General features: G+C 45.1%; 1 protein-coding gene across 2 annotated transcripts in view; it reads left to right on the forward strand.

Moving 5' to 3' along the window:
- Positions 1–9948: 9948 nt before the first annotated feature.
- ZDHHC17 (zDHHC palmitoyltransferase 17) overlaps positions 9949–25334 on the forward strand; it is an 86803-nt gene continuing 71417 nt past the window's right edge. The window contains exon 1 of one of the 2 annotated variants that reach the window (XM_088478091.1): positions 9949–10185. In XM_088478091.1, the coding sequence (XP_088334217.1) occupies positions 10123–10185 (63 nt within the window). In that variant the 5' untranslated portion in view covers positions 9949–10122. The remainder of the gene's footprint in view (positions 10186–25334) is intronic. The other variant, XM_088478090.1, reaches the window with a different exon arrangement.

Here is a 25334-nt window from a genome sequence, read left to right on the forward strand (position 1 = left end):
TAGTACCCCCCAGCAGTGCCTCTTGTAGTACCCCCTGCAGTGCCCCTAGTAGTAGTACCTCCCAGCAGTGTCCCTTGTAGTACCCCCTGCAGTGCCCCTAGTAGTAGTACCCCCTGCAGTGCCCCTAGTAGTAGTACCCCCCCCAGTTGATAGTCCCATTACTTTTGGCCCTTAAAAAGTGGGAGGCCCCTTGTAGTAGTAGTGGTACCTCCCCAGCAGTGAGCCTTGTACTACCCCCTGCAGTGCCCCTAGTACCCCCCAGACACACACAAAAAAACAGCAACTTCCACTTACCTTAATCCCCGCTCTGTCATCTGCTCCTCCGTCCGGCGCCCTCTGGGCCGGCCCGCTCTGCATGATGGGAGAGACGACATGGCGTCTCTCCCATCAGCCACTGCGGGAGCCGGAAGACGGAGGCTCCGGCAGTGGGACAAGCAGCCGATGAGAGTCTGACTGACTCTCAGCGGCTGCTAAAAAACAAACACACAGCTGCCGGCACCAGCGGCTGTGTGTTTGTGCTGTGTAGTGTGGACGGCACTTATGTGCCATCCACACTACCACCCTGCCCCAAGCTGATGCAGCAGCACTGACTGTGCTGCTGCATGCAGTAGAATGGCCGCAGCTGCAGAGCGCCCCTCTCCCGGGAACAGGTGCCGCTGGCACCTGTTCTCGGCAGGGTCACACTGACCCTCTGTGGGGGCCCTCTGTGTGTGGGGGCCCAGGGACGACCGCCCGTCGCCCGCCCTTAATCCGGCCCTGCTTGATATGATATGTTGGCCCATCTGGCCGACATATCGTCCGGGTTCACATCATCCAGTGTGTGCCCATCTTCAGCTGTCTAAGCAGAGGTCCATGAATTTGAGTGTATTTGGCAGCATCCATCTTCCCTTCAATCCTGATCAATTGCTGAAGATGTTTAAACCACTATACTTGGTTTGAGTACCTTCTTTTCTAAATACTATATATGTATATATAATATATATACAGTCAGGTGCATAAATATTGGGACATTGACAGAATTTTCATGGTTTGGCCTCTATTCACCACCACAATGGCTTTGAAATGAAACAGACAAGATGTGCTTTAACTGCAGACTTTCACGTTTAATTTGAGGGTAATTACATCCAAATCAGGTGAACGGTGTAGGAATTACAACGGTTTCTATATGTGCCTCCCACTTTTTAAGGGACCAAAAGTAATGGGACAAACTAAACAACCCTAAATCTAACTTTCACTTTTTAATACATTCTTGCAAATCCTTTGCAGGCAATTACAGCCTGAAGTCTGGAACACATAGACATCACCAGACGCTGGGTTTCATCCCTGGTGATGCTCTGCCAGACCTCTACTGCAAATGTCTTCAGTTCCTGCTTGTTCTTGGGGCATTTTCCCTTCAGTTTTGTCTTCATCAAGTGAAATGCATGCTCAATTGGATTCAGGTCAGGGGATTGACTTGGCCATTGCATAACATTCTACTTTTTAGCCTTTTAGCCTTAAAATACTCTTTGGTTGCTTTTGCAGTATGCTTCGGGTCATTGTCCATCTGCACTGTGAAGCGCCGTCCAATGAGTTCTGAAGCATTTGGCTGAATATGAGCATATAATATTGCCTGAAACAGTTCAGAATTCATTCTGCTGCTTTTGGCCTGATTCAGAGCCGCTCGTAAGCGGCCGCTCGTTCGCTCCGAGGTATGTTTGCCCAACTGCGCATGCGTACGGTTCGTAATACGCATGCGCGAACCAGTCAGTGCGGCCGAAAATCGTTTGTTCGCTAAATAGCGAATGCCTGCTATTTTGAGTGACAGAATGAGGCGTATGTGGGTGGTAACAGGGGAAGGTGCTTGAAAACGGGGAATGGAGATCCGAACGCAGGCGTGCTTAAAGGTCAAAACGGGCGTTTTAAGGGTGTGCATAATGAATACAGCAGCGTCATTGACCACGTCACTGGGTTATTTTATAGCCAGAACTGCTCGCAAAATTGTGGTAGCAAAAACCAACCACAAGAATAGCGAGCAGTTCATAAGCTGGTCATTGTACTCGATTAATCTAATAAATAGCGGACATGACGTAGGATGCGAGCGGCCAGGGGGGCATATTTTTTCAAAAAACGACCGCAAGTTTAGTTCGCTCGTTCAGACCTAGAGGCGTGAACAGACCGCAAACAGCGAACGGTTCATTTGAATAGCCACACCTATTTTCAGGACGAGCGAGCGCTAATTGCGTCCGGCTCTGAATCAGGTCCTTTGTCAGCAGTCACATCATCAATAAATACAAGGGAACCAGTTCCATTGGCAGCCATACATGCCCACGCCATGACACTACCACCACCATACTTCACTGATGAGGTGGTATGTTTTGGATCATGAGCAGTTCCTTTCCTTCTCCATACTCTTCTCTTCCCATCACTCTGGCACAAGTTGATCTTTGTCTCATCTGTCCAGAGGATGTTGTTCCAGAACTGTAATGGCTTTTTTAGATGTTGTTTGGCAAACTCTAATCTGGTCTTCCTGTTTTTGTGGCTCACCAATGGTTTACATCTTGTGGTGAACCCTCTATATTCACTCTTGTGAAGTCTTCTCTTGATTGTTGACTTTGACACATATACACCTACCTCCTGGAGAGTGTTCTTGATTTGGCCAACTGTTGTGAACGGGTTTTTCTTCACCAGGGAAATAATTCTTCTGTCATCCACCACAGTTGTTTTCCGTGATCTTCCGGGTCTTTTGGTGTTGCTGAGCTCTCCGATGCGTTCTTTCTTTTTAAGAATGTTCCAAACAGTTGATTTGGCCACACCTAATGTTTTTCCTATCTCTCTGATGGGTTTGTTTTGATTTTTCAGCCTAATGATGTCTTGCTTCACTGATAGTGACAGCTCTTTGGATCTCATATTGAGAGTCGACAGCAACTGATTCCAAATGCAAATGTCACACCTAGAATCAACTCCAGACCTTTTACCTGCTTAATTGATAATGAAATGACGAGGGAATAGCCCACTCCTGTCCATGAAATAGCTTTTGAGTTGATAGTCCCATTACTTTTGGCCCTTAAAAAGTGGGAGGCACATATAGAAACCTTTGTAATTCCTACACCATTCACATGATTTGGATGTAATTACCCTCAAATGAAATCTGAAAGTCTGCAGTTAAAGCACATCTTGTTTGTTTCATTTCAAAGCCATTGTGGTGGTGAATAGAGGCCAAAATATGAAAATTCTGTCAATGTCCCAATATTTATGCACCTGACTATATATATATATATATATATATATATATATATATATAAAATTGTTTTTTTATAGCTCCAACCCCAGTTCCTGATCCTATTTTTCTAGAAAAATAGCCCTGGTCAGCATATTCCATTGCGCTTTACAATTCGGAACAAAACAGCAATAAAACAAGACTGGGTAATAGCAGACAAAGAGGTAAGTTGGACCTGCTTGCAAGCTTACAATCTATAGGGAAATAGGAATTGATACACAAGGATAAGTGCTGCATATTGCATCTTGGTCTTATTAGAAGAGGCTTCTTTCTTATCACACAAGCCAGCTTTGAGTAAAGGCCCCTATACATTAGAGTAGGGGTGGGCAATAAGCAGCCCCCCAGCTGTTGTAAAACTACAAATTCCAGCATACCCTGCAAAGGTTTTGCCATTTGGCCATGCTAAAACTGTTACAAGGCATGCTGGGATTTGTGGTTCAACAACAGCTGGACAGCCGCTTATTGTCCACCCCTGCACTAGACAATATTGTGAGCGATTTTGCAGATTCCATCACATCGGAATGACAAATCATTCATATTGTCCAGTGTGTACGCTCTATCACGATGCTCACTCCCACCGGTAATTTGTCATATCTTCGGATCTTTTGTACATGAAGGAAGATCTGTTAATCTAGTTAACGATTCCCCTGTTATCGTGCAGTGTGTATGCACTACCGAACGACAACCGATATGTTGTTGCGCGACGTGGCAGTCACTTGACAGCTGTTCCCACTCCACACTCATACCTGCTGACACAGGGCCTGATTCAGAGCCAGACGCAATTAGCGCTCGCTCGTCCTGAAAATAGGGGTGGCTATTCAAATGAACCGTTCGCTGTTTGCGGTCTGTTCACGCCTCTAGGTCTGAACGAGCGAACAAAACTTGCGGACGTTTTTTGGGAAACTACGCCCCCCTGGCCGCTCGCATCCTACGTCATGTCCGCTATTTATTAGATTAATTGAGTACATCGAACAGGGTATGGGCTGCTCGCTATTCTTGTGGTTGGTTTTTGCTACCACAATTTTGCAAGCAGTTCTGGCTATTAAATAACCCAGTGACGTGGTCAATGAAGCTGCTGTTTTAATTATGCACACCCATAAAATGCCTGTTTTGACCTTTAAGCACGCCTGCGATCGGATCTCCACTCCCCGTTTTCAAGCACCTTCCCCTGTTACCACCCACATATGCCTCATCCTGTCACTCAAATTATCAGGCATTCGCTATTTTGCGAGCACATGAATTTCGGCCGCACTGACTGGTTCACGCATGCGTATAACGATCCGTACGCATGCGCAGTTGGGCAAACATCGCTCGGAGCGAACGAGCTGCCGCTTACGAGTGGCTCTGAATCAGGCCCACAGATGCATGTACAGGTCAGTGAGATCCGTGCATCTGTGTAAAAACTTTTTAAAGTGTAAGATAATTAAAAAAAAAATGACATGGGATTTACCCTCTAAAAGCACAACCAGCCCTGGACTTTTCAGAGCCAGTCCTAGTTGTGAAAATACAGGGGACAAAAGACATAGGGATCCCCTGTATTTATCACAACCAGCACTGGGCTCAGCGAGCCGATCCTGGTTTTGGAAATACAGGGGACAAAATGCGTAGAAGACCCCTACATTTTCCATAACCAGCACCGGACTTTCTAGCAGGGGCGTAATGCCACAGCCACTTTCACTGGGTCCCCCGGCCAAAGAATTACACCTGACCGGTAGTCGGTGCAGGCCGGAGTTCCCTGGAGAGGTGTGGACCCCCCAATAAAGGGGTTTCCCTTCTCCAGGGCACCACGGGCCTGGGCTGATAGCCCGGGGCTATCCCTGTCACCCCTGGCCTGTAGGTGCCAGGTTGATTGTGTATAGTGTGGTGTAAAAAATTGATGAACTAATATTGTCTTTTGTTGGAGAACTACAGGTCTCAGCAAGCCTCCCCCGCATGCTGGTACTTGGAGAACCACAAGTACCAGCATTCAGGGTCTGCTAGTACCTGTAGATCACCTGCAAAAGATATATTCAAATAAACACAATTAGGTCATCTATTTTTCACACCACACTATGCACAATCAACCCAGCACCCACAGGTCAGGGGTTCTGTGAATAGCTCTCATCTATCAGCCCAGGCCTGGAGTGCCCTGGAGAGGTGCCCCCGCTTTGGGGGGGTTTCCGCCTCTGGGCTGACTAGTGGTCAGGTGTAATGCTTTGGCCAGGGGACCCAGTGAAAGGGTTCCCCTGGCTGTGGCATTACACCCCTGCTAGAAAGAGTCTGGTGCTGGTTATGGAAAATACAAGGGACCCCTGCTCATTTTGTCCCTTGTATTTCCAAAACCAGGACCGTCTCGCTAAGCCCAGTGCTGGTTGTGCTAAATACAAGGGACCCCTACATCTTTTGTCTCCTGTATTTTCACAACCAGGACTGGCTCTGAAAAGTCTGGGGCTGGTTTTGCTTTTAGGGGGGGACCCCACCTCATTATTTTTTTTACATTTTAAAGAGTTTTTATGCAGATGCATGCACAGATCTCACTGATCTGTGCATGCATCTGTGTCATAGTACAGCCCATTGTTTAAATTTGGGTAGATGGTCGTCAGGTGTTTGGTACAGCAAACAACGATTTGGAAATAGTTAACGGCGAACAATATATCACTTAGTCATTAGCAGTGGCGGCTCCAGAGGTGGGGCTGCAGATCAGTCCAAAATTCAAATAGGGGTACCACACCAACTGCCGGTGTTTGACAGCGATTGGGGTGACAGCTGGTATGGTTCCCCTACTCTGAAGCTGCCACTGGTCATTACAAAAATTGCGCAGTGTGTATGCACTATGGGCCTGATTCATTACGGATTGCTATTGCGATCGCAGCTAAGATTACACACACAGGTCTGCTGCAAAAGCATGGTAATGACTGCAAATGCGAAGCCATTATAGAGATGCCCAAAGCTAGCATAGAGATGACCACTGCCACTTTCGCACATCCATAATACTTTGGAATCCTGCATATACATCGGGAACATCAAGTAACATCGGGAACACGCACAATTACAACTGGTCTGACCTTACTCAGAAATGCTAACCTTGTTGCATGCAGTGAGTACACAAGCTGCGTATGCCATCACAGTGGCTAAGTTATGCATGCCCATGCAACGGCGTTCAAATGGACTGGCACGTCTGTTTCTCTGACTACTCCCCCATCACCACCCCCAAATGCTGACATCCCGTCCCTCTGTCTGCGATGGCTTTGTATCTGAGTGATCGCAGTACTGTCGCAATGCTAACTCGCACACTGCAGTGCATATGCATGCGCAGTACGCAACAATCGGCCGTCTGCATACGTTATTGCAATAGTGATCCATGCCTATATCATTAGTCCAACAGTTCCAGGGAGTTCAGGGGACATTGTTGACGACATCGCATTGTTTGCAAGTCGTCTAATGTGTATCCAGCTTTAAGCTTGTGAGATAGTTGGCACATGCACAGTTCAACCAACTGGGTACACACCTGAAAGATATATCTGCAGATGATGGTTGTTCATACACACTGAACAACCTTCACTTCCATCTAAAGATATATCTGGCTGGAAGTCATGCTGGCCGGGGTCGTGTCACGTCCCCCTCCCCGACGGCCTCTGCAGCAAGTGTACGGATGGTCAACTGACCGCCCCGTACACACAGCACGATGCACCAATTTATCTGCAGATTTATTGGGCATCGGCTGTGCAGTACAGCCTAAGCAATATGTCTGTGAACGTCATTCACAGACATATCGCTGATATACGAGGGCCAACGCGCACACAAAATATCGCCCGTTCATTTGATCGGCCAAAATATCTGCCAGCATGTACCCAGCAAAAGACTTGCAAGTCCATCAAAGTTGTCATTGTCCTTTTCGTAACTTCCCTGCTCAATATTCATCCTGTTAAGAGGGACAGCCTGACCTAGAGAAGGTGTTGGTGGTACCATATGCTATACACTTCTCAATAATGCTTTGAATGGTACTCAGAGGTAGAATGAAAGCCTTTGAAATCTTTCTGTTGTGCTTTTTCACAACTTTATCCCAGACCCCCTTTGAAAGCACCTTTTCAACCATGGTGAACTATTTGCATTATTTGCACTACTTATAGTGGAAGTTATTCTGAGGTAATTAAGACAACTACAGTTGATGTCAGGTGGTAGTCAATTAGCCTGTTGTGTGATCTGAAAGGTTATTGATTGTACTTAAGAAAGACTATAATAAGCAGCCATGTCAAACTTAACTCCTGGGCCGGGCCTCATTAGGGAACATGAAAAGTTTAGGGAGTTGAAGTCCCATACAAGTGGCATGACCTTTAGACAGGGCCGGGGGAGTGGCTAAAACCTTAATAGGGTTACAGCCATTTTATTTTGTCAGCTATATCACTTTAATAAAGCCCCCTCATGCACCTTTATATGCCAGCCCAGAGCCACTTCATGCACCTATATATGCTTTAGAGCCCCCTCCTCGTGTGCCACTGGTACCCACCGCCATAGCAAGCACATCAGCAGCCATATATGAGCCTGATTCAGAGATGGACGCAGATCACACAGCCGTTGCGTCTTTGTATGCAGCGGCTGTGCAATAATATGCTAATGCCATAGGAGGTGTCTTGTCCTCCTGCAGGCTTCTCTGATTCACTGCTTCATCCAAGGACACAGCATCAGACCCAGGTTACTCAGCCGCAAACCCCATAGGTTTCTATGAGGGATGCCATGCACTCAGATTTACCCTTTGCATTCTGGAACTTGATCCCCGCAGCTTATGCCATCTGAAAATGGCGTAAGCTGCTGTAGCCTTTGGGCTAGGGATGGCTATCGATGGTTGATGTTTGCCGACCATCGATGTTTTCCTTCTGATGTTAGTGTTTTTACTATTCGATGACAGCATTCCGATGTTTGCTGCCATCAAATGGTAATCATTCAATGGTGTTGCGATGGTGGCTTCTTTTCTTTAAATATTAAAAGCTCTGCCTCCCCTGGCTGCTGTGGGTTGTGTCTCTGCCTCTGATAACCTTCCTGGTTCAGGCTGCTGGGATCATTGGAGGCTGTCTCTCACTGCCTCAGACCTGGACCTCAGCCCCTCCCCTCTCTGCTAGCTCTGATTGGCTCTCTGAGGCAGTGAGAGCCAATCAGTGTGCAGGCCTGCAGCAGCAGTCACTCACAAACACACACAGAGTGACTAACAATGTTTACACCAGCAGAGATGGGGAGTGATGTCTCTGCTGGTGCTGTAAGAGGTTAATTTTCTGTGTGTTATAAGTATATTGTGTACATGTTTTTACACTTCACTTTCTTGTTGCTTTAAGTGCCCGCAGCAGCAGCATGGCAGTGCCAGTGTTTCTCATTATCCTCCTCCTCAGTCAGCTCTGCCTGCCTTGCCTGAGCTGTTTTTTTTTTTGTTGCTTCGAGTCTGAGCCCCTTCCCAACCCCGTCCCTTTTACTATTCATATGAATAGTTTTCACCATTAAATGCTTTTGATGCGATGGTTAGTTGCCATCGCATCGATTCAATGGTGGAAGCACTGCCATCATATGATGGTGGGCTTCCGATGTCCATCCCTAGTTTGGGCTACACATTGCAATACTAGCCGGGAGAGGATTTCATAAGAACCCTCCCCTGGCAATGGCCGTCACACGTATGCGCATGATCCCTGGCACAGGAGTAAAGAAACTGATGACATGGTCACTTCACTCCCAGCACATCACAAGGACGGGCTCCTTTCCTTACATCCTACAATGCAATCATGGGCACTAATATCATGCTAATGGGCTTCATTGTATTTAATCAATTTGTAAGTATAAAGCCGCGTATCCACTAGACGATGAATTGGATGATTTGTACGATAACGATATCATTCATCGTCCGCAATATCGTACAATGGATATGCCGTCAATGACCAGCGATGCACTCTCCCGCTGGTCATTGACGACATCTTTCATCACCCGTACTTGCAAGGCAACCTGACGATATCATCAGGTTCTGCAAGTACGGGGATGAGGGTGACGTCACTGAACGATATATTGTGATTGATATGGTTCAGTGTGGGTGCTCAATGTCGTTAATAACATTGAGCACATCTTTGCCGGGGAAACACTAGACGATTTAGCTCATAGAGCATATCGTCAAGTGGATACCCGCCTTAACAGTTTACGAGTGTTTGGGAGCAAATGGTATATTGTACTTTGCTGGGATACCCTTCTAATCAGTGCCGTAACAGGGCTCAAATGCGCATGACACCATAATGTCATGCAGAGGGGGAGGGGCTGGCAGCATTGGGAATGGCAGCACTGACGATCGGATGTACAGGCTGCAGGACGCCTGTCTAGAGCATCTAAAGGGCGCTCCACTGGCACTGCAGCAGCGATCCTGGACAACGGTTTTGCCATCAATGGCGGAGATCCAATGCTTCACCACCATCGATGGCGCAGAATCTTGCAATGGGATTTTTTTCCAGCCTGCCTCAGACATAACCCACCTCTGATTGGCCTGTTGACTATCGGTGGGTGAAACCATTGATGGCTCCTTGTTGAAGGTTTCATACCATCGAGGTTAACCACCAATGGTAAGCCCAATTGCCCACTGATGGCCATCCCTACACACAGCAGGCACAGCCAGGGACAGTGCTGACTAGGTCCCTCTGTCATAAGTGACCCTCCCGAAAGCTTAATCCAGATTCCGGCCCTAATAGCTGAGAGGCTGTGACGGAGGAGTGTGTACCACAGCGCTACCAGCTTGACATGTCATCTCTCTGGGGGTAATAAGCAGCAGTGTCACCACCAACAGGCAATGTGTGTGTGATGCCGGGCGTCCCTCCTCCCCGCCGGCTTCTCATTACCCAGCATGCAGTGGGGAATCTAACACCAAGATGGCGGACACTATGGAGGAATATGAGAAAGACGCTGGTTGCGTCCCTATCCTGCACCCAGAGGTGAGTCCGACATGTTCCCCGGCTGCAGAGAGCCCGGGCAAGGTGTGCGGGCGGCGGGTCGGGCACTGTCCTGCCCTGCTCTGGAGCAGAGTTGGGGTGCCGCCTGCTGCTGAGGATGCTCGGGGAGGTGCAGGTACAGCATCGCGGCCTGTGTTGTCCCGGGGAGACTGTGTGTGCCTCTTCCCTTCCCGCAGCATTGTTTTCCCGCACTCTGCCATGCTCCCCCATGCACCGCTCCCGGGCACTCACCCTGGCCCAGGCTCCGTGGTTCGGAGGGCGGCCTGTGTTTCCCAGCCAGCGGCTGCCGTACTGACACCTGGAGGGGAAGGACCCCTTCTCCCGGGCATGGGTGTATCTTAGTGACGGTCCCGGTATCGCCCGGACATGGAGGAGTCTCTGGTGGGCCAGGAGCCGGGCGGGTGACAGGGAGAGTAGCAGCATGGTGGGAGGGGGAGGCTGCTGCCCCAGCATCTCAGCCCTAGTTATAGCCTCATCCATCGGTCAACTCGGGTGTTTTGTTGTATAGTTATATAGATTAACCTTCTACCACCTAAGGAATCTATAGCTAAGGAAGAGGCCACCGCTGTGTAAAGAAAGGAGAACTTCTCACAGCATAACTTAATGCTCATCATGCATATAGCATCTTATTGGTAAATCATGTCAAATGATTAATAAATATATATGTATATGTTTGTAATTAAAAATAACATGCTTTCCATTAGTGTGTGACCTAGGAGCAGATGTTCATAGTCCCAATGGGATAAAATCACTTAGTTTTCTGGTTGGAGTTTCTGGATTGTGTCCTTGGAAACGTTTGTTCTCATTCTTCAGGCCACTTCTGTTTATAGTACATAAGATGCAGATTGGTACCGTATAGGTGACAACCATTTTCTTAAGTTTTTAAATGCTGGAATAATTATCCACCTGAAGTTTATTTTTAATAACTGTATATGTATCAATGTAAACCATCTGATTAAAAACAAATATATAGGTGGTATTTTAATTATGGTATTGGTTCTATTTTTGCAGTACAAAATATATATGCCCACTCTCAAGAGGTCTTCTACTCATACATTTGCTGCTTTATTCTGAGAGTATTCTAACAAAATACAGACTTTCAGAATGACTGTACAATAGCTGTCTGTTTTTAGTCAGATGTATTTTTAGTTAGCTTGAAGAGCTGTGGTTAAAGAGTTTTGATTGAAGTTGGGAATTGTAATCTGCAATGTTAATGTATATACCCACAAGTGCATGGTAATGATAATACATATATATAGTTTAATATTCATGCAGCAGGATTTTGTCTATATTCTATAAAGTTAAGATCCAAGTGCAAATCATTATATTGACTGGTGAGCCATTGTATGGTTTTGCTTATATCCAATAATTTCCTTCTCAGGTCAGTTTCATGAAAGTAAAACCTCACAATAGAACTGTTTGAGAAATGTAACATTGCAGAAGGAACTGGTCTGATGATGTGGACATTTTATTATATTATTGGTTTCATCAACAATACATGAATAATTCAATAACATTCAAAAGACAAGGCAGGCACATTGTTTTAGGCCATATTAAATTTAGAATGCAAACAGATAAATGGTAATCCAGTAAACAGTTTTTGGATCTTCTAATTTGTTTGACACTAAACAGTGAACAGTTCTTTAAACATGATTCATTAATTTTGCCTGCTTTGATGTGTAAAGGGGCATACACACACAACGATTTTTTGAACGATATTGTTTAACGATAATCGTTTGACTCAAAGTAAACGATTTTTACAAACGAACAATTTTCGTTCATGCGCGTTCACGTTTGTAGTTTGTGGTTTGTAGTTCAGTCAGACTTGTCAACTCAACGATTTTCAGTAAGAGAATATGCAAAAATCGTTTGTAGTTCTAGAAAATCGTTCATTACATTTAAATGAACATAGTAAATGAACAACTTTAGTAAATGATTTTAGTTCATTTTTACAAGGGAGAAAATCGTTTACTAAAATCGTTCATTAACTAAATCGTTGTGTGTGTATGCAGCTAGACTTAAGCTGGATACACACCTAAAAAACGATATATCTGCATATCGACTGATCTGCAGATAACGGTTGTTCATACACACTGAACATCCATCATCTGGCCGCGGGTCACGTTGCCCCCCCCTTCCCCGTGGCCTCTGCAGCAAGTGTCAGCCGACCAACCAGTACACACAGGTTCCAGACTATAGATAGACAGTAAAAAGGTCGACAATGTCTAGATAGACACTAGGGGGGGAATTCAATTCAGCGCAATGGGGAATTGCTGCTGGAGGGAGCTCCCGCAGCTATTCAATGCACTGTGTGCCTTGTCGGGAAGCGGGTAAGTCAGAGAATGTCAGTTCTCGCAACTTAACCTGGGTCTTAAGCGCCGTAACTGGCATTTTCTGACTAAAGTGCCGGGTGCGCGGCTGTTTTCGCAGCGCTAAGCCGGCAATCAGCTGCGTGCCCGGCACTTTTGTCGGATTTCTCCTCTCATCCTACGGGGGGTGTGAGAAGTAATTCTTTGCCCGCCCAAACAGCGCGTTGAATTGAATAGCTGTGGGAGCTCCCTATGCGGCTATTCACCATAGTATTGAATTCCACCCTAGATGTTAATAGGTCGACATGTAAGAAGGTCGACACGTGAGGTTTTTTTTTTGTGTTTAGGGTTGGCTACTTACCGGAGTGTTAGGGTTGGGCACTTACCCCGACAGTTAGGGTTAGGCACTAGAAGGGACTGGTAAGGTCAGGGACCTACCCCAACAGTTAGGGTTAGGCACCAAGGGGAGAGTTAGAGTGAAGATTAGGGCTAAAAAAAACAAAACGTGTTGACCCTTTTCATGTTGCCTTTTTGACCCTGGTGACCATTTGTACCTATTGACCTTCTTACATGTCGACCTTTTGTCCCTGTGAACCTATTGATTGTCTAACATCTGGTGTCTATCTGGACACTGTCAACCTTTTTACTGTGTGTTAATCCACACCACAATGTGCAGATATATCTGCCATTGGTTGTGCTACACAGCTGACGCAATATGTCTGTGAATGAGGTCATTCATACCTTGGGCCGTATTCAATTAGAAGAGAAAAGCCATTTTCTGCGAAAAGTATCGCCGATTGCGGCTTTTCGCATGGTCTGAACTTATCTCAAATTCAATTCCAGGCGGTTTTCCCGTACGGGGAAAGTCAATGCAATGTACCGTATATACTCGAGTATAAGTCGACCCGAATATAAGCCGAGGTACCTAATTTTACCACGAAAAACTGGGAAAACTTATTGACTCGAGTATAAGCCTAGGGTGGGAAATGCAGCAGCTACTGGTAGTAATCCCCCTCCTGGTACTGTCCCCAGTAGTAATCCCCCCCTGACGTCTCTCCCATTACCCACTGCGGGAGCCGGAAGATGGCTCCTGCAGTGGGAGCAGCAGTAGCCGCTGAGAGTCTGACAGACTCTCAGCGGCTGCTGATTATACCAAACACATAGCTGCCGGCTCCGGCGGCTGTGTGTTTGGCAGTGTGTAGTGCTGACCGAACTCCGTCCGGTCAGCGTTACACACGCGGTGCAGGCTGTGTCACAGTGACACAGTCTGCACCGCGGCCCGCATGGTACGCTACTCAGCAGCGTACCATGCGGGCATGACTCGAGTATAAGCCGAGGGGGTGCTTTTTCAGCACAAAAAATGTGCTGAAAAACTCGGCTTATACTCGAGTATATACGGTAATAGGCGAAAAAGATTTGCCTAAGAGTAGCAGGAGAAAAGAATTGCAAAATTTTTATCTTGGGGTGCAAACATGGGGAAACCATTCAGAACCCTTGGGGTAGACCTCAAAGGACAACTGTGTCAAACAAATCCTGGAGAAAAACTTAACACCGCAAAAAAGTACTTTAGAATTTGGGGGCGAAAACGCACAAAGTGGGGGGACAAGCATAAAAACTAGCAAAATGGACTTCTTGGGGGTCTGCAAGGATGGGTCAGGTGTTTTTAAGATTGCAGGTGATTGCAACAGGTGCGTTTTTTTTAAAACATCACTTTAGAGACTTAAAGGCCCCCATACATCAGAGATGGATTGCAGCAATCGTGCAATTTGCAATCGATTGTGTATAAAAATCTGCAATGTATGGGGCTTCACAGATCGCAGATTGCAACCAAAAAGTGATTGGAATTGTTTAATCAGATTGTCCAACATGTTGGATTTCACAGATGGATTGGGGCTGTAGATTGCTAGTGTATGGACATGATCAGCAGATTTGCAGACCGTTTCTAGCAAAATGATGGGCCTTTCAAGATTGCCAGATCTGTCTTTGCTGCAATTGATCTGCAAATCACCGAAAAAGATCTGTAGTGTATGGGCGCAGATTGCTCGATTGGGAAATCCTAAGATCGGGCAATAAATCTTCAATTGTGATTTTCAGATTGCTGATGTATGGGGGCCTTTAAAAATATTCTAGCACCCATTTTCAACTACCCCAAATTTGACAGGACTACTTATTTTCATCTAAAAATACTGCTTAATGCCATTTTTCACCACTTGTGCAAAGACGCTAATAAGAAGCAATTGAAACAACTTAAGTACCCCAACAGTTTTATTACGGCTATTCGGACATCTCTACATTGATCTCTAATGTTACTGCATCTTTTTGGGGGGTTCAGGCTAGTTTCCCCAATTCTGACAGTACTTTCCGTATGTTCTGCATTCGCCACTTGCCGTTTTCACCTGTTTTGGAATTTAATACGGCGAATAGCGGGGACGCACGTGATAAGTTTCCACCTCCAAAACACGCGATGTCGGCGGAAAGTCAGCGTGGCGAAACTATTCCGCGGGTGCCAAACTAATTAAATACCGCCCGTGATGTCTTTACACACTGGCTGACGCACTCGCAATATATTGGCCAGTATGTACCCAGCATAAGATCTGTGGTAATCATATAGTACCCTGTTCTTCATTTTTTTTTTTTCTTTGTTCAACTACAATTCCCATCTCCACTTGTAGGCAGCAACCAGTTTAGTCCTTTTTAGTACTCTTGGCTGTATAGAATCTGGACCCTTTGACTTATCTATTTTTGTTAACTGAATTCAAGTAACACGGTTTGCATAGTAAATATAATTGTGTCTGTAGGAATGGAGGCCCCGCTGGCCTGCTTTCCAGGGTGTACTCCCCAAAATTTAGACATTCCGACAAGTATGTTGCAGTAGACATTTCTGAATTGTGAACAGTAAATGCAGAGCAAAAATAGTTCTTTATGTTTGGAAGATCTTGGTTTCCTTCAAACTGTCTACACTTCCAGTTTTTAGCCTTAAGGTGCCCATACATAGGGCGATTTGTATCCGATCTCGCATACGATTCCCTTGAAAATTCTTACCTTGACATTCTGTACTATTTGTATTTAGAAAAGGTACGATAGTACAAACGACGATGTATTAAGATGTCACATCGTACTGTTATATATAAATAAATATAAAAAACCCTGGACTTAGAAACCTATATTTTAAGAAGTATATGCTTCCCATGACGTAGCCACCTACTAAGCATGGATTTATCTAAATTTGGCTAAAATGTTTACTCCCCCTGTGCAATGTCCTGCCTGATCCCCCCAAGCCCTGCAGACAGGGAGAATAGATGCCGGGCGCATGCGCCCGGCGTCTATTCTCCGGCGGTGACCGGGTCACCGCACATTTCTTCACCAGCGGGACACTGCGACCCGCGGGTGAAGACAGTTCCCACAGGCTGTTAGGGCAGGGTGCTTTTTGCCCTCCTTCTGGAGGGCAGGGCGCTTTTTGCCATCCAGAAAGAGGGCAGGGCGCCGCGCCCCGCTAAAACAGCCTAGCGGGAACGCTACTTATTTCCAGGGACACAGATGTCAGACATACTGAGATGTGACGTCGACGCAGTTCGGCATCACATTCGACATCTTCCGTGATAACAAGGACACGTTAAGGGTGAACGGGCAACAGGGGACGCGGCACATTGGGGCGGAAGGGTATGCTAGGCAGTTAGTTGTACAGGGACATGGCGCGAGGAGAAGTGCCGGCCGGTAGGCTGTTGCTGCCGGGCGTTGCACCCGCAAAATAAAGCCTGGGGTGAACACTGCACCACATAGCATAATTTAGTGTTCCCGCTAGGCTGTTTAGCGGAACGCCGCACCCTGCCTGATTTTAAAAGGGCAAAATGCGCCCTAGCCTTCTAGTGGCGCCCCGCTAAAACAGCCTTCCTTGAGCCTTCCTCACCCGCAGGCGGCAGAAGTTGCTGTGACAGATCACGCTGGGCGAATAGATGTAATGTTCACTCTAGGTCCGGCTCCAGACCAAGAGAGAGGACACTTCTGTGTGTGCCCGAAAAGGGGGCTTGTTTTTCTGAGGTGTCCTCTTTTGCGTCACTCTTTGGGTCGTGCCCGGCACTTACGGACACGCCGGGCAGCCACCAAGCGCTGCAGTCACTGTGAATGCGCCCGGCATCCATTCACTGGTGCAGGCTGTTTCAGAGGGGTGCAGGCTGTTTCAGAGGGGTGCCTAGCGGGAATGCTATAGTTGCCGTGCGGGACACGGGAGAGCTTGGGGGGAAGCCCAGTATCTCCGTAAGTGCTGGGCATACTTTCATGTGTGACGAATTGTGGCTGTATCCCAAGGCCACACCTCCTTTTCAGGAGTGCACACCTTCAACGCGCACAGAAGATGCCAACCCCGCGAGTCTGCGCCTTGCCCTCCCCACATTCTAGCAGGACCATCATTGAGGTTTTTTTTTTCTTATTCCCTGGTTTTCTGAACTTTGTAGACAAGATAGAACATAACTAAGGATAATATAATAATGCCCACCTGCCATCTTAACACTCTCAACTCATGCCCTCTGCTCTCCTTCCTCATATCTTCTCAGTTCACCTCCTGGTTATACCCCACACTCCCCTATATTGTAAACTCTCATGAGAAGGGCCCTCCAACCTATTTGGTTCTCACCCTGCACTATCCCTCTCTCCAGTGTACTTGCATTCACAGCGACCCTGACACTTTCTGTCTGTCCTGCAGAGGACACTGGGTTATAGAGTCCCACTGTTGTTTACTTTAACTCGCTTAAGGGGGTAATTCAATTCCCAGAGCGGCGACGTATAGTGAAGAGCTATTCAATTGGCTCTGCTATAAATCCATGACTAAAATGGGACCCTCCTGATGTGTGAGCACAAAACTGACTTAACTAGTTCCTCGGGGCAGAATTGCATGCGTTAACAGCATCACGCCCAGCACTTAAGTCAGAAAAAAGCATTAGACATGGTAAACTGCATATCTTAACTTAATCGCAGGGTGCGGTGTGGCCACTTGAATAGCTCAGGGCACTCATCCCAGTAGCTGCATTGCTGTGCTGGGAATATAATTGCCCCCTTAGTTGATAGGGTTAGGTTATATGAGTATTTCTGAGTCTAGCGATTTTTTTGAGCATAACTGCATGCCAGCAATCTTGGGTTTACTTAATCCAGGGAACAAGGGAAAAGTGGATGATACTAAGCACTGGTAATCTGACTGGTATAAAAGTCGGTAGGTAAATCCACAATTATGGTATATGACTGTTATGGTTATTTTATGAACCATGTGGAGGTGCACACGGTTCATAAATTGGAGTATATAGATACAAGGGGAAAGATAAAAAAAACTCTCTGGTTTGAGTTCCCATACAATATCTAATAATAAAACTTAACCTTTAATGGTATGTACTAGGCTTGTTCAATAAGTAAGGTAACAAGGCCTCTCGTATGTGTAATGTTCTCTATTTCATTGTAAATTCCCACCAGGCTAGAGCAGGTAGACCACTGCTTCCCCTCACGGCTATTAGACTGCGCCTTATATCAGTCATACTGTCCCAACATCACTTGATGACGGGGCTGGTGGAAACATGGTCAAACATTGAGGTGGGTAGAGTGATCAGATTTTTGTCTTAAGAGCTTATCAGCAGCTTAAATTCATCGCCAACTTGTCAAAGTGTGGTGATCATGTCATGTCACGTAAACAGTTTTGGGTTTGGTGACTGCCTTCAATAATGGCAGGACAGATGTTCATGATAAGCAGCGATCTGGCCGGCCAAGCACGTCCACTATACATGACAATTTGCGTCGCAGTGAAGGTGTGATTTAGGAGGACAGACTTATTCGAGTTAGTGATATTCCTGACGAACTGAACCTCAGTCGTTACTGTGCACAACATCGTTCATAAGCAACTGGGGTTCAGCAAGCCGTCATGTTCTGGCTTCAGGTGCTTGACACTGGTTTCTTCTATACCAGGATAAATGGCTTGGTGTGCTGTTCTAACAAATGCTTAAACAAGTATGGGTACTACATAGAAAAATAATTTGTACCAAGGCCATACTATTGATTATGCGTATATGTACGACTTGAATAAATTTACACAATGAAGTCTTGTTACCTATTTATTGAACCACCCTCATAGCTAAAACATGACCTAAATAATGGTCATTATAGTATAAACAGACAAAATCACACAGCACTTACATGTATAAAAAAATGTAATGCCAAAAATATGCAATTGACTCTTAATGTCAAAATAAAATCCTAATAATTATGGGTAATCTTCTCTCACATCTCATCATAATCCCAATGGTTTGTTAATGGCAAAATGTGTAATTACCACTAATTGTTGGATATTACCCTATGCAAGACCGCCACCTTAAAGAATTCTATTATTGAAAATAGTTCAACGGCAGTATTAAATGTGATTGTTTAACGCTAGTTTGTGTATCGCTTATATATTATTGATTACAGTTACATATATACGTAATACCCTAAAGAACAGGTTTATCTTACAATTAATATCCTTCGCATATATAATACCTAGTGGTAAATAGTTTGCAGTCAAAATGGCTTTGGCGTGTAAAACACAAATAGCAATGCGTGCAGCATACTTACCAGAATTCCAATACGAATCGCAGTTCCATCTGAGCATAGGACCCTGAAGGACAGGTGATTGCTATGTATAAGTGATCAGTTATATAAGATCAGAATGAAATCAACATACTGAAACGCACCGAAAACTAGCAATGTATATAACCTATACAGTATATACAATTATTAACAAAAAATATTGCCTCTAGCGTGATCAAACGGTATTACTTACAATGATGCGAGCCCTGCATTTTTTTTAACATTGTCTTAAGTAAAATAATAGGTTCTGAGAATGCATGCGGTTTGCCTCCCTCCACTACTTAGTGGTGTTGAAAAAAAAGATAAGACTTCGATCTGGGGTGGTGTCTGATAATAAAATCACAGCAGATGCTCACCTGCAAATCCTATTCCAGTGAGAGTGCCTGAATAACTAGTTAAGCATGGTAGCTTTGTGTAGGTAGATAAATAGTCCGGCAAGTATAACTGGAAAGGCAGTGCTCAGGTGCTGCTTCCCAGTGTGTGTGCTTAGTAGCACAGTGGACGCTGGGTGGGTGATCCTATCCAGACATCCGATATTAGAATAAGGAAAATAGGGTAAGCCTTGTTGGGCTGTGGATCCTGGTGGAATCCCAGCGCAGGGAAAACCGCTAGGAACGCTAATCCAAGAAAAGAGAAAGATACCTGTTCTTTAAACAGTTCAGCTGTATGAGGATGGTGTGGTATGGAGTCCCTCGTGTGCACTACAGGGCCTCCAGATGACAAGATGCGCATTTCGCCGAAGGGCTTTGTCAATTGGATTCTCCTAGTGTAATAATGTGTCATCCACCACAAGTGCAGAAACTCATAAGTAGTGCTGTGCCAAATTATAAAATATGTAAATCTTAACTGAAATCACATTCTCACTTCATACAGTTCTTTCAGCCAATTCTTCTTTAATGACACTAACAAATAAGATCCAAACAAGAACATAGCGTAATCCTATTTATAAAGATCACCCCAAAAATAGGAATCACAAGAACTATTTTATATTCGAGAGAGAGAACAAAGGTTTAGGATAATTGTGTGCAATTAGCCATACATTTGTTTAGTTTCTGCTATACACTGGTGTACTCTATAGTGTCCAATTTTCTACTGGTTGTGAATGTCTTAAAAAAAAAAACGAATCTAGCATTAACCACTTGTGTGGCATGGTATCTGATACGACCAGTCAGAAAAGCTCTGTGGGCGGCTGCTGGAAAATCATCTTCTAGCAGCCGCCAATCACAGAGGGACCTCCTGGTCCCTCTGCACACTTTGGCCGATCACTATAGGACAGCCCAGCGCCGGCGCACCCACCCCCGGCGGCTGCCGAGAAGACAGAGCAGCAGCCGGGAAAGTAGAAACAGCAGCAAGCCGTTGGGCAAAGAGAAGGCAGCGCTGACGGCGTTGTCCTCTCCGTCTCGCTAGCAGCAGCCCGGCGGCTTCTGACAGGCAGAGCAGCCGCCGGGCAGAAAAGGTAGCGCTATTAGCGCTGTCCTTCCCTCTTTCTCCACCCATGCTAGCAGCAGCCCGGCGGCTGCAAACAAGACAAAGCAGCCGCCGAGCAAATAGAAGGTGGCGCTATCAGCGCTGACCTTTTCTCCACCCCCCCCATGCCCTGTTAGCGGCTCCCCAGTGGCCAAACAGTAATCCCCTTCTCTCCCTCCCCCATTTTTGCAAGCCCCACCCCCATGAATGAACAGCAGCGCCGTGGAGAGAGAGATCCATAAATATTGGGACATTGACAGAATTTTCAGATTTTGGTCTCTATTCACCACCACAATGGCTTTGAAATGAAACAAACAATATGTGCTTTAACTGCAGACTTTCAGATTTAATTTGAGGGTAATTGCATCCAAATCAGGTGAACGGTGCAGGAATTACAACGGTTTCTATATGTGCCTCCCACTTTTTAAGGGACCAAAAGTAATGGGACAAACGAAACAATCCTAAATCTAACTTTCACTTTTTAATACTTTGTTGCAAATCCTTTGCAGGCAATTACAGCCTGAAGTCTGGAATGCATAGACATCACCAGACGCTGGGTTTCATCCCTGGTGATGCTCTGCCAGGCCTCTACTGCAAATGTCTTCAGTTCCTGCTTGTTCTTGGGGCATTTTCCCTTCAGTTTTGTCTTCATCAAGTGAAATGCATGCTCAATCGGATTCAGGTCAGGGGATTGACTTGGCATCGCATAACATTCCACTTTTTAGCCTTAAAAAACTCTTTGGTTGCTTTTGCAGTATGCTTCGGGTCATTGTCCATCTGCACTGTGAAGCGCCGTCCATTTGACTGAATATGAGCATATAATATTGCCCAAAACACTTCAGAATTCATTCTGCTGCTTGTGTCAGCAGTCACATCATCAATAAATACAAGGGATTCAGTTCCATTGGCAGCCATACATGCCCACGCCATGACACTACCACCACCATGCATCACTGATGAGGTGGTATGTTTTGGATCATGAGCAGTTCCTTTCCTTCTCCTCTCTTCCCATCACTCTGGTACAAGTTGATCTTTGTCTCATCTGTTCATAGGATGTTGTTCCAGAACTGTAATGGCTTTTTTAGATGTTGTTTGGCAAACTCTAATCTGGTCTTCCTGTTTTTGTGGCTCACCAAAGGTTTGCATCTTGTGGTGAACCCTCTATATTCACTCTTGTGAAGTCTTCTCTTGATTGTTGACTTTGACACATATACACCTACCTCCTGGAGAGTGTTCTTGATTTGGCCAACTGTTGTGAAGGGGTTTTTCTTCACCAGGGAAATAATTCTTCTGTCATCCACCACAGTTGTTTCCGTGGTCTTCCGAGTCTTTTGGTGTTGCTGAGCTCTCCGGTGCGTTCTCTCTTTTTAAGAATGTTCCAAACAGTTGATTTGGCCACACCTAATGTTTTTCCTATCTCTCTGATGGGTTTGTTTTGATTTTTCAGCCTAATGATGGCTTGCTTCACTGATAGTGACAGCTCTTTGGATCTCATATTGAGAGTTGACAGCAACTGATTCCTAATGCAAATATCACACCTAGAATCAACTCCAGACCTTTTACCTGCTTAATTGATAATGAAATAACGAGGGAATAGCCCACACCTGTCCATGAAATAGCTTTTGAGTTGATAGTTCCATTACTTTTGGCCCCTTGAAAGGTGGGAGGCACATATAGAAACCGTTGTAATTCCTACACCGTTCACCCGATTTGGATGTAATTACCCTCAAATTAAATCTGAAAGTCTGCAGTTAAAGCACATCTTGTTTGTTTCATTTCAAAACCATTGTGGTGGTGAATAGAGGCCAAAATCTGAAAATTCTGTCAATGTCCCAATATTTATGGACCTGACTGTGTGTGTGTATATATGTATATATGTATGTGTGTATATATACACTATCGTTCAAAAATTTGGGGTTACCCAGACAATTTTGTGTTTTACATAAAAACTTACTTTTATATATCAAATGAGTTGCAAAATGAAAAGAAATTACAGTGAAGACATTGGCAAGGTTAGAAATAATGATTTTTGTTTGAAGTAATAATTTTGTCCTTCAAACTCCTTTTGCAGCAATTACAGCATTGCAGACCTTTGGCATTCTAGCTGTTAATTTGTTGAGGTAATCTGAAATAATTTCACCCCACGCTTCCTGAAGCACCTCCTCAAGTTAGATTGGCTTGATGGGCACTTCTTGCGTACCATACGGTCAAGCTGCTCCCACAACAGCTCAATGGGGTTGAGATCTGGTGACTGCGCTGGCCACTCCATTACAGACAGAATACCAGCTGCCTGCTTCTTCCCTAAATAGTTCTTGCATAATTTGGAGGTGTGCTTTGGTTCATTGTCCTGTTGAGGAGGAAATTGGCTCCAATCAAGCGCTGTCCACAGGGTATGGCATGGCGTTGCCAATGTCTGTGTTCTTTTGCCCAGATATGGCTTTTTCTTTGCCACTCTGCCTAGAAGGCCAGCATCCCGGAGTCGCCTCTTCAGTGTAGACGTTGACAGTGGCTTTTTGTGGGTACCATTTAATGAAGCTGCCAGTTGAGGACTTGAGGCATCTATTTCTGAAACTAGAGACTCTAATGTACTTGTCTTCTTGCACAGCTGTGCAACGGGGCCTCTCACTTCTCTTTCTACTCTGGTTAGAGCCTGTTTTGTGCTGTTCTCTGAAGGGAGTAGTACACACAGTTGTAGGAAAGGTTCAGTTTTTTGGCAACTTCTTGCATGGAATAGCCTTCATTTCTAAGAACAAGAATAGACTGTCGAGTTTCACATGAAAGTTCTCTTTTTCTGGCCATTTGGAGAGTATAATTGAACCCACAAATGAGCTCAAAGGAAGGCCAGTTTTATAGCTTCTCTAACGAGCAAACCTGTTTTCAGCTGTGCTAACATAATTAATAAGGGTTTTCTAATCATCCATTAGTCTTCTAACGCGCTTAGCAAACACATTGTACCATTAGAACTCTGGAGTGATGGTTGCTGGAAATGGGCCTCTCTACACCTATGTAGATATTCCTTTAAAAACCAGACATTTGCAGCTAGTATAGTCATTTATCACATTAACAATGTATAGTGTATTTCTGATTAAATGTAATCGTCATTGAAAAAAAAACAGTGCTTCTCTTTCAAAAATAAGTAAATTTCTAAGTGACCTCAAACTTTTGACCGGTAGTGTATATGTATATATGTGTGTAATATTAAAAAAAAATAATAATAAAAAAAATAAATATATATATATATATATATATATATATATATATAGATAGATAGATAGATAGATATATATATAGATAAATATATATATAGATATATAGATATATATATTATAGATTTATAAATCTATATAGATTTTGTGCAGCCCCCCAACCGATGTCAATCGGCCATCGATGGTACAGCTGTCAATGACTAGAACAACAGTATACCATAAAAATGTTTTATTTATATGGTGTTTAAAAAAAAATAAATAATAATTTGTGTTGGAATAGTTTTTAAAAGATGTTCTTGACCTAATTCAATCAAGAAAAAACCTGACAATTTAGGAGAGGTTTTTGGAAATAAAATTGGAGCTGGTCGTGTATACCAGATGCTCTGGGCTGTTAGGCTTTTTATCAGTAGAGCTGCTGTGCTGAAGCTGAGGACAGACAGGCAGCATCTCCACTGCCTGTCTGCTCCGTGGGAGACTGCCGGCAGGGACCCACTCGCAACTGCTTGCAGTTCGCCTGGGGTCCCTGACTACAGGAAGAGACCACTGTCTCTGGAATACTGCATGCAGCGCGCTCTGAGTCTCCCGCTGGTCACACCGCCTCCGGTAGTCTGTCAGTCAGTGAGTATGCCCTGGCTATCTCAGTTATTGAGGTGGCCAGGTTAACAAGCAGGCGGTGATTTAGAGCAGCAGTGAGTGTCACTCTGCAGCAATATCGGCTGTGCGGACTTTTCCCTCTCACAGCGCGCACTTATGAATTATGCATGAGCACGTAAGAGGGGGGGCAGAGCTTGGCTCTAAAGTTCTGCTCCTTCCTCCCAGCGGCCCCAGCACTTCTCAGAAGTATGCTGGCGGCCATTATACAGAGGAACAGCGTCTGCTGCACAGTGTAAAACTGTAACATCGCTGCTGCAGGAAACTGATAGCCTACCTGGACTGTAAGTAACACAGCGGGTTTTAGGCAGATTAGGAGAGCATTTATGGCAGGATCAGGAACTACTTATTTATCAGTGGTTATTTCCTGATATGCCTAGCGTTGTCTGGCACTGCTAGGAATGCTATCAGGGCAAGTATGACTCTCTCCTGACTGTCTCTCTCTTTCAGTTTCCTCTTTTTGACTTTTTTCACTACACTTACATATTGTATGTGTGGGGTCTGTATGTAGCATGACTGACTAAGGCGTCTCAAAAGCAATTACCTGCATAATTTGTGGTAGTGGGGGACTGCGTTCGCGCTTTCCCCTAAAACAAAAACTGCAGTTAAGTTTACACAGTGACTGTCATCTAAATCCCGATTGTGTGATGATTGCAATACTGAGCTACAATCTGCAGGGGTGTCAGAACCACCGCCTTGGAGGCACAGGTTTGCATCAGTTAAGGAGAGGCTTCTTGGAAAGAAAGAGGCTTACAGGTCACTCTAGAAGAGATCCTTGGCGACATCCAGGGAGGGTTTCAAATGCCATGGCTATTTCCACTAGGGGATCCTCTCCTCCGGTCTGCAAGAAGAGATTGTTCCAGTCGGAGGATATGCAGAATATGCTTCAGATTCACCT

This window comes from Taudactylus pleione, unplaced genomic scaffold (assembly GCF_031769625.1).
Source record: "Taudactylus pleione unplaced genomic scaffold, aTauple2 ptg000207l, whole genome shotgun sequence".
Taxonomy (NCBI): domain Eukaryota; kingdom Metazoa; phylum Chordata; class Amphibia; order Anura; family Myobatrachidae; genus Taudactylus; species Taudactylus pleione.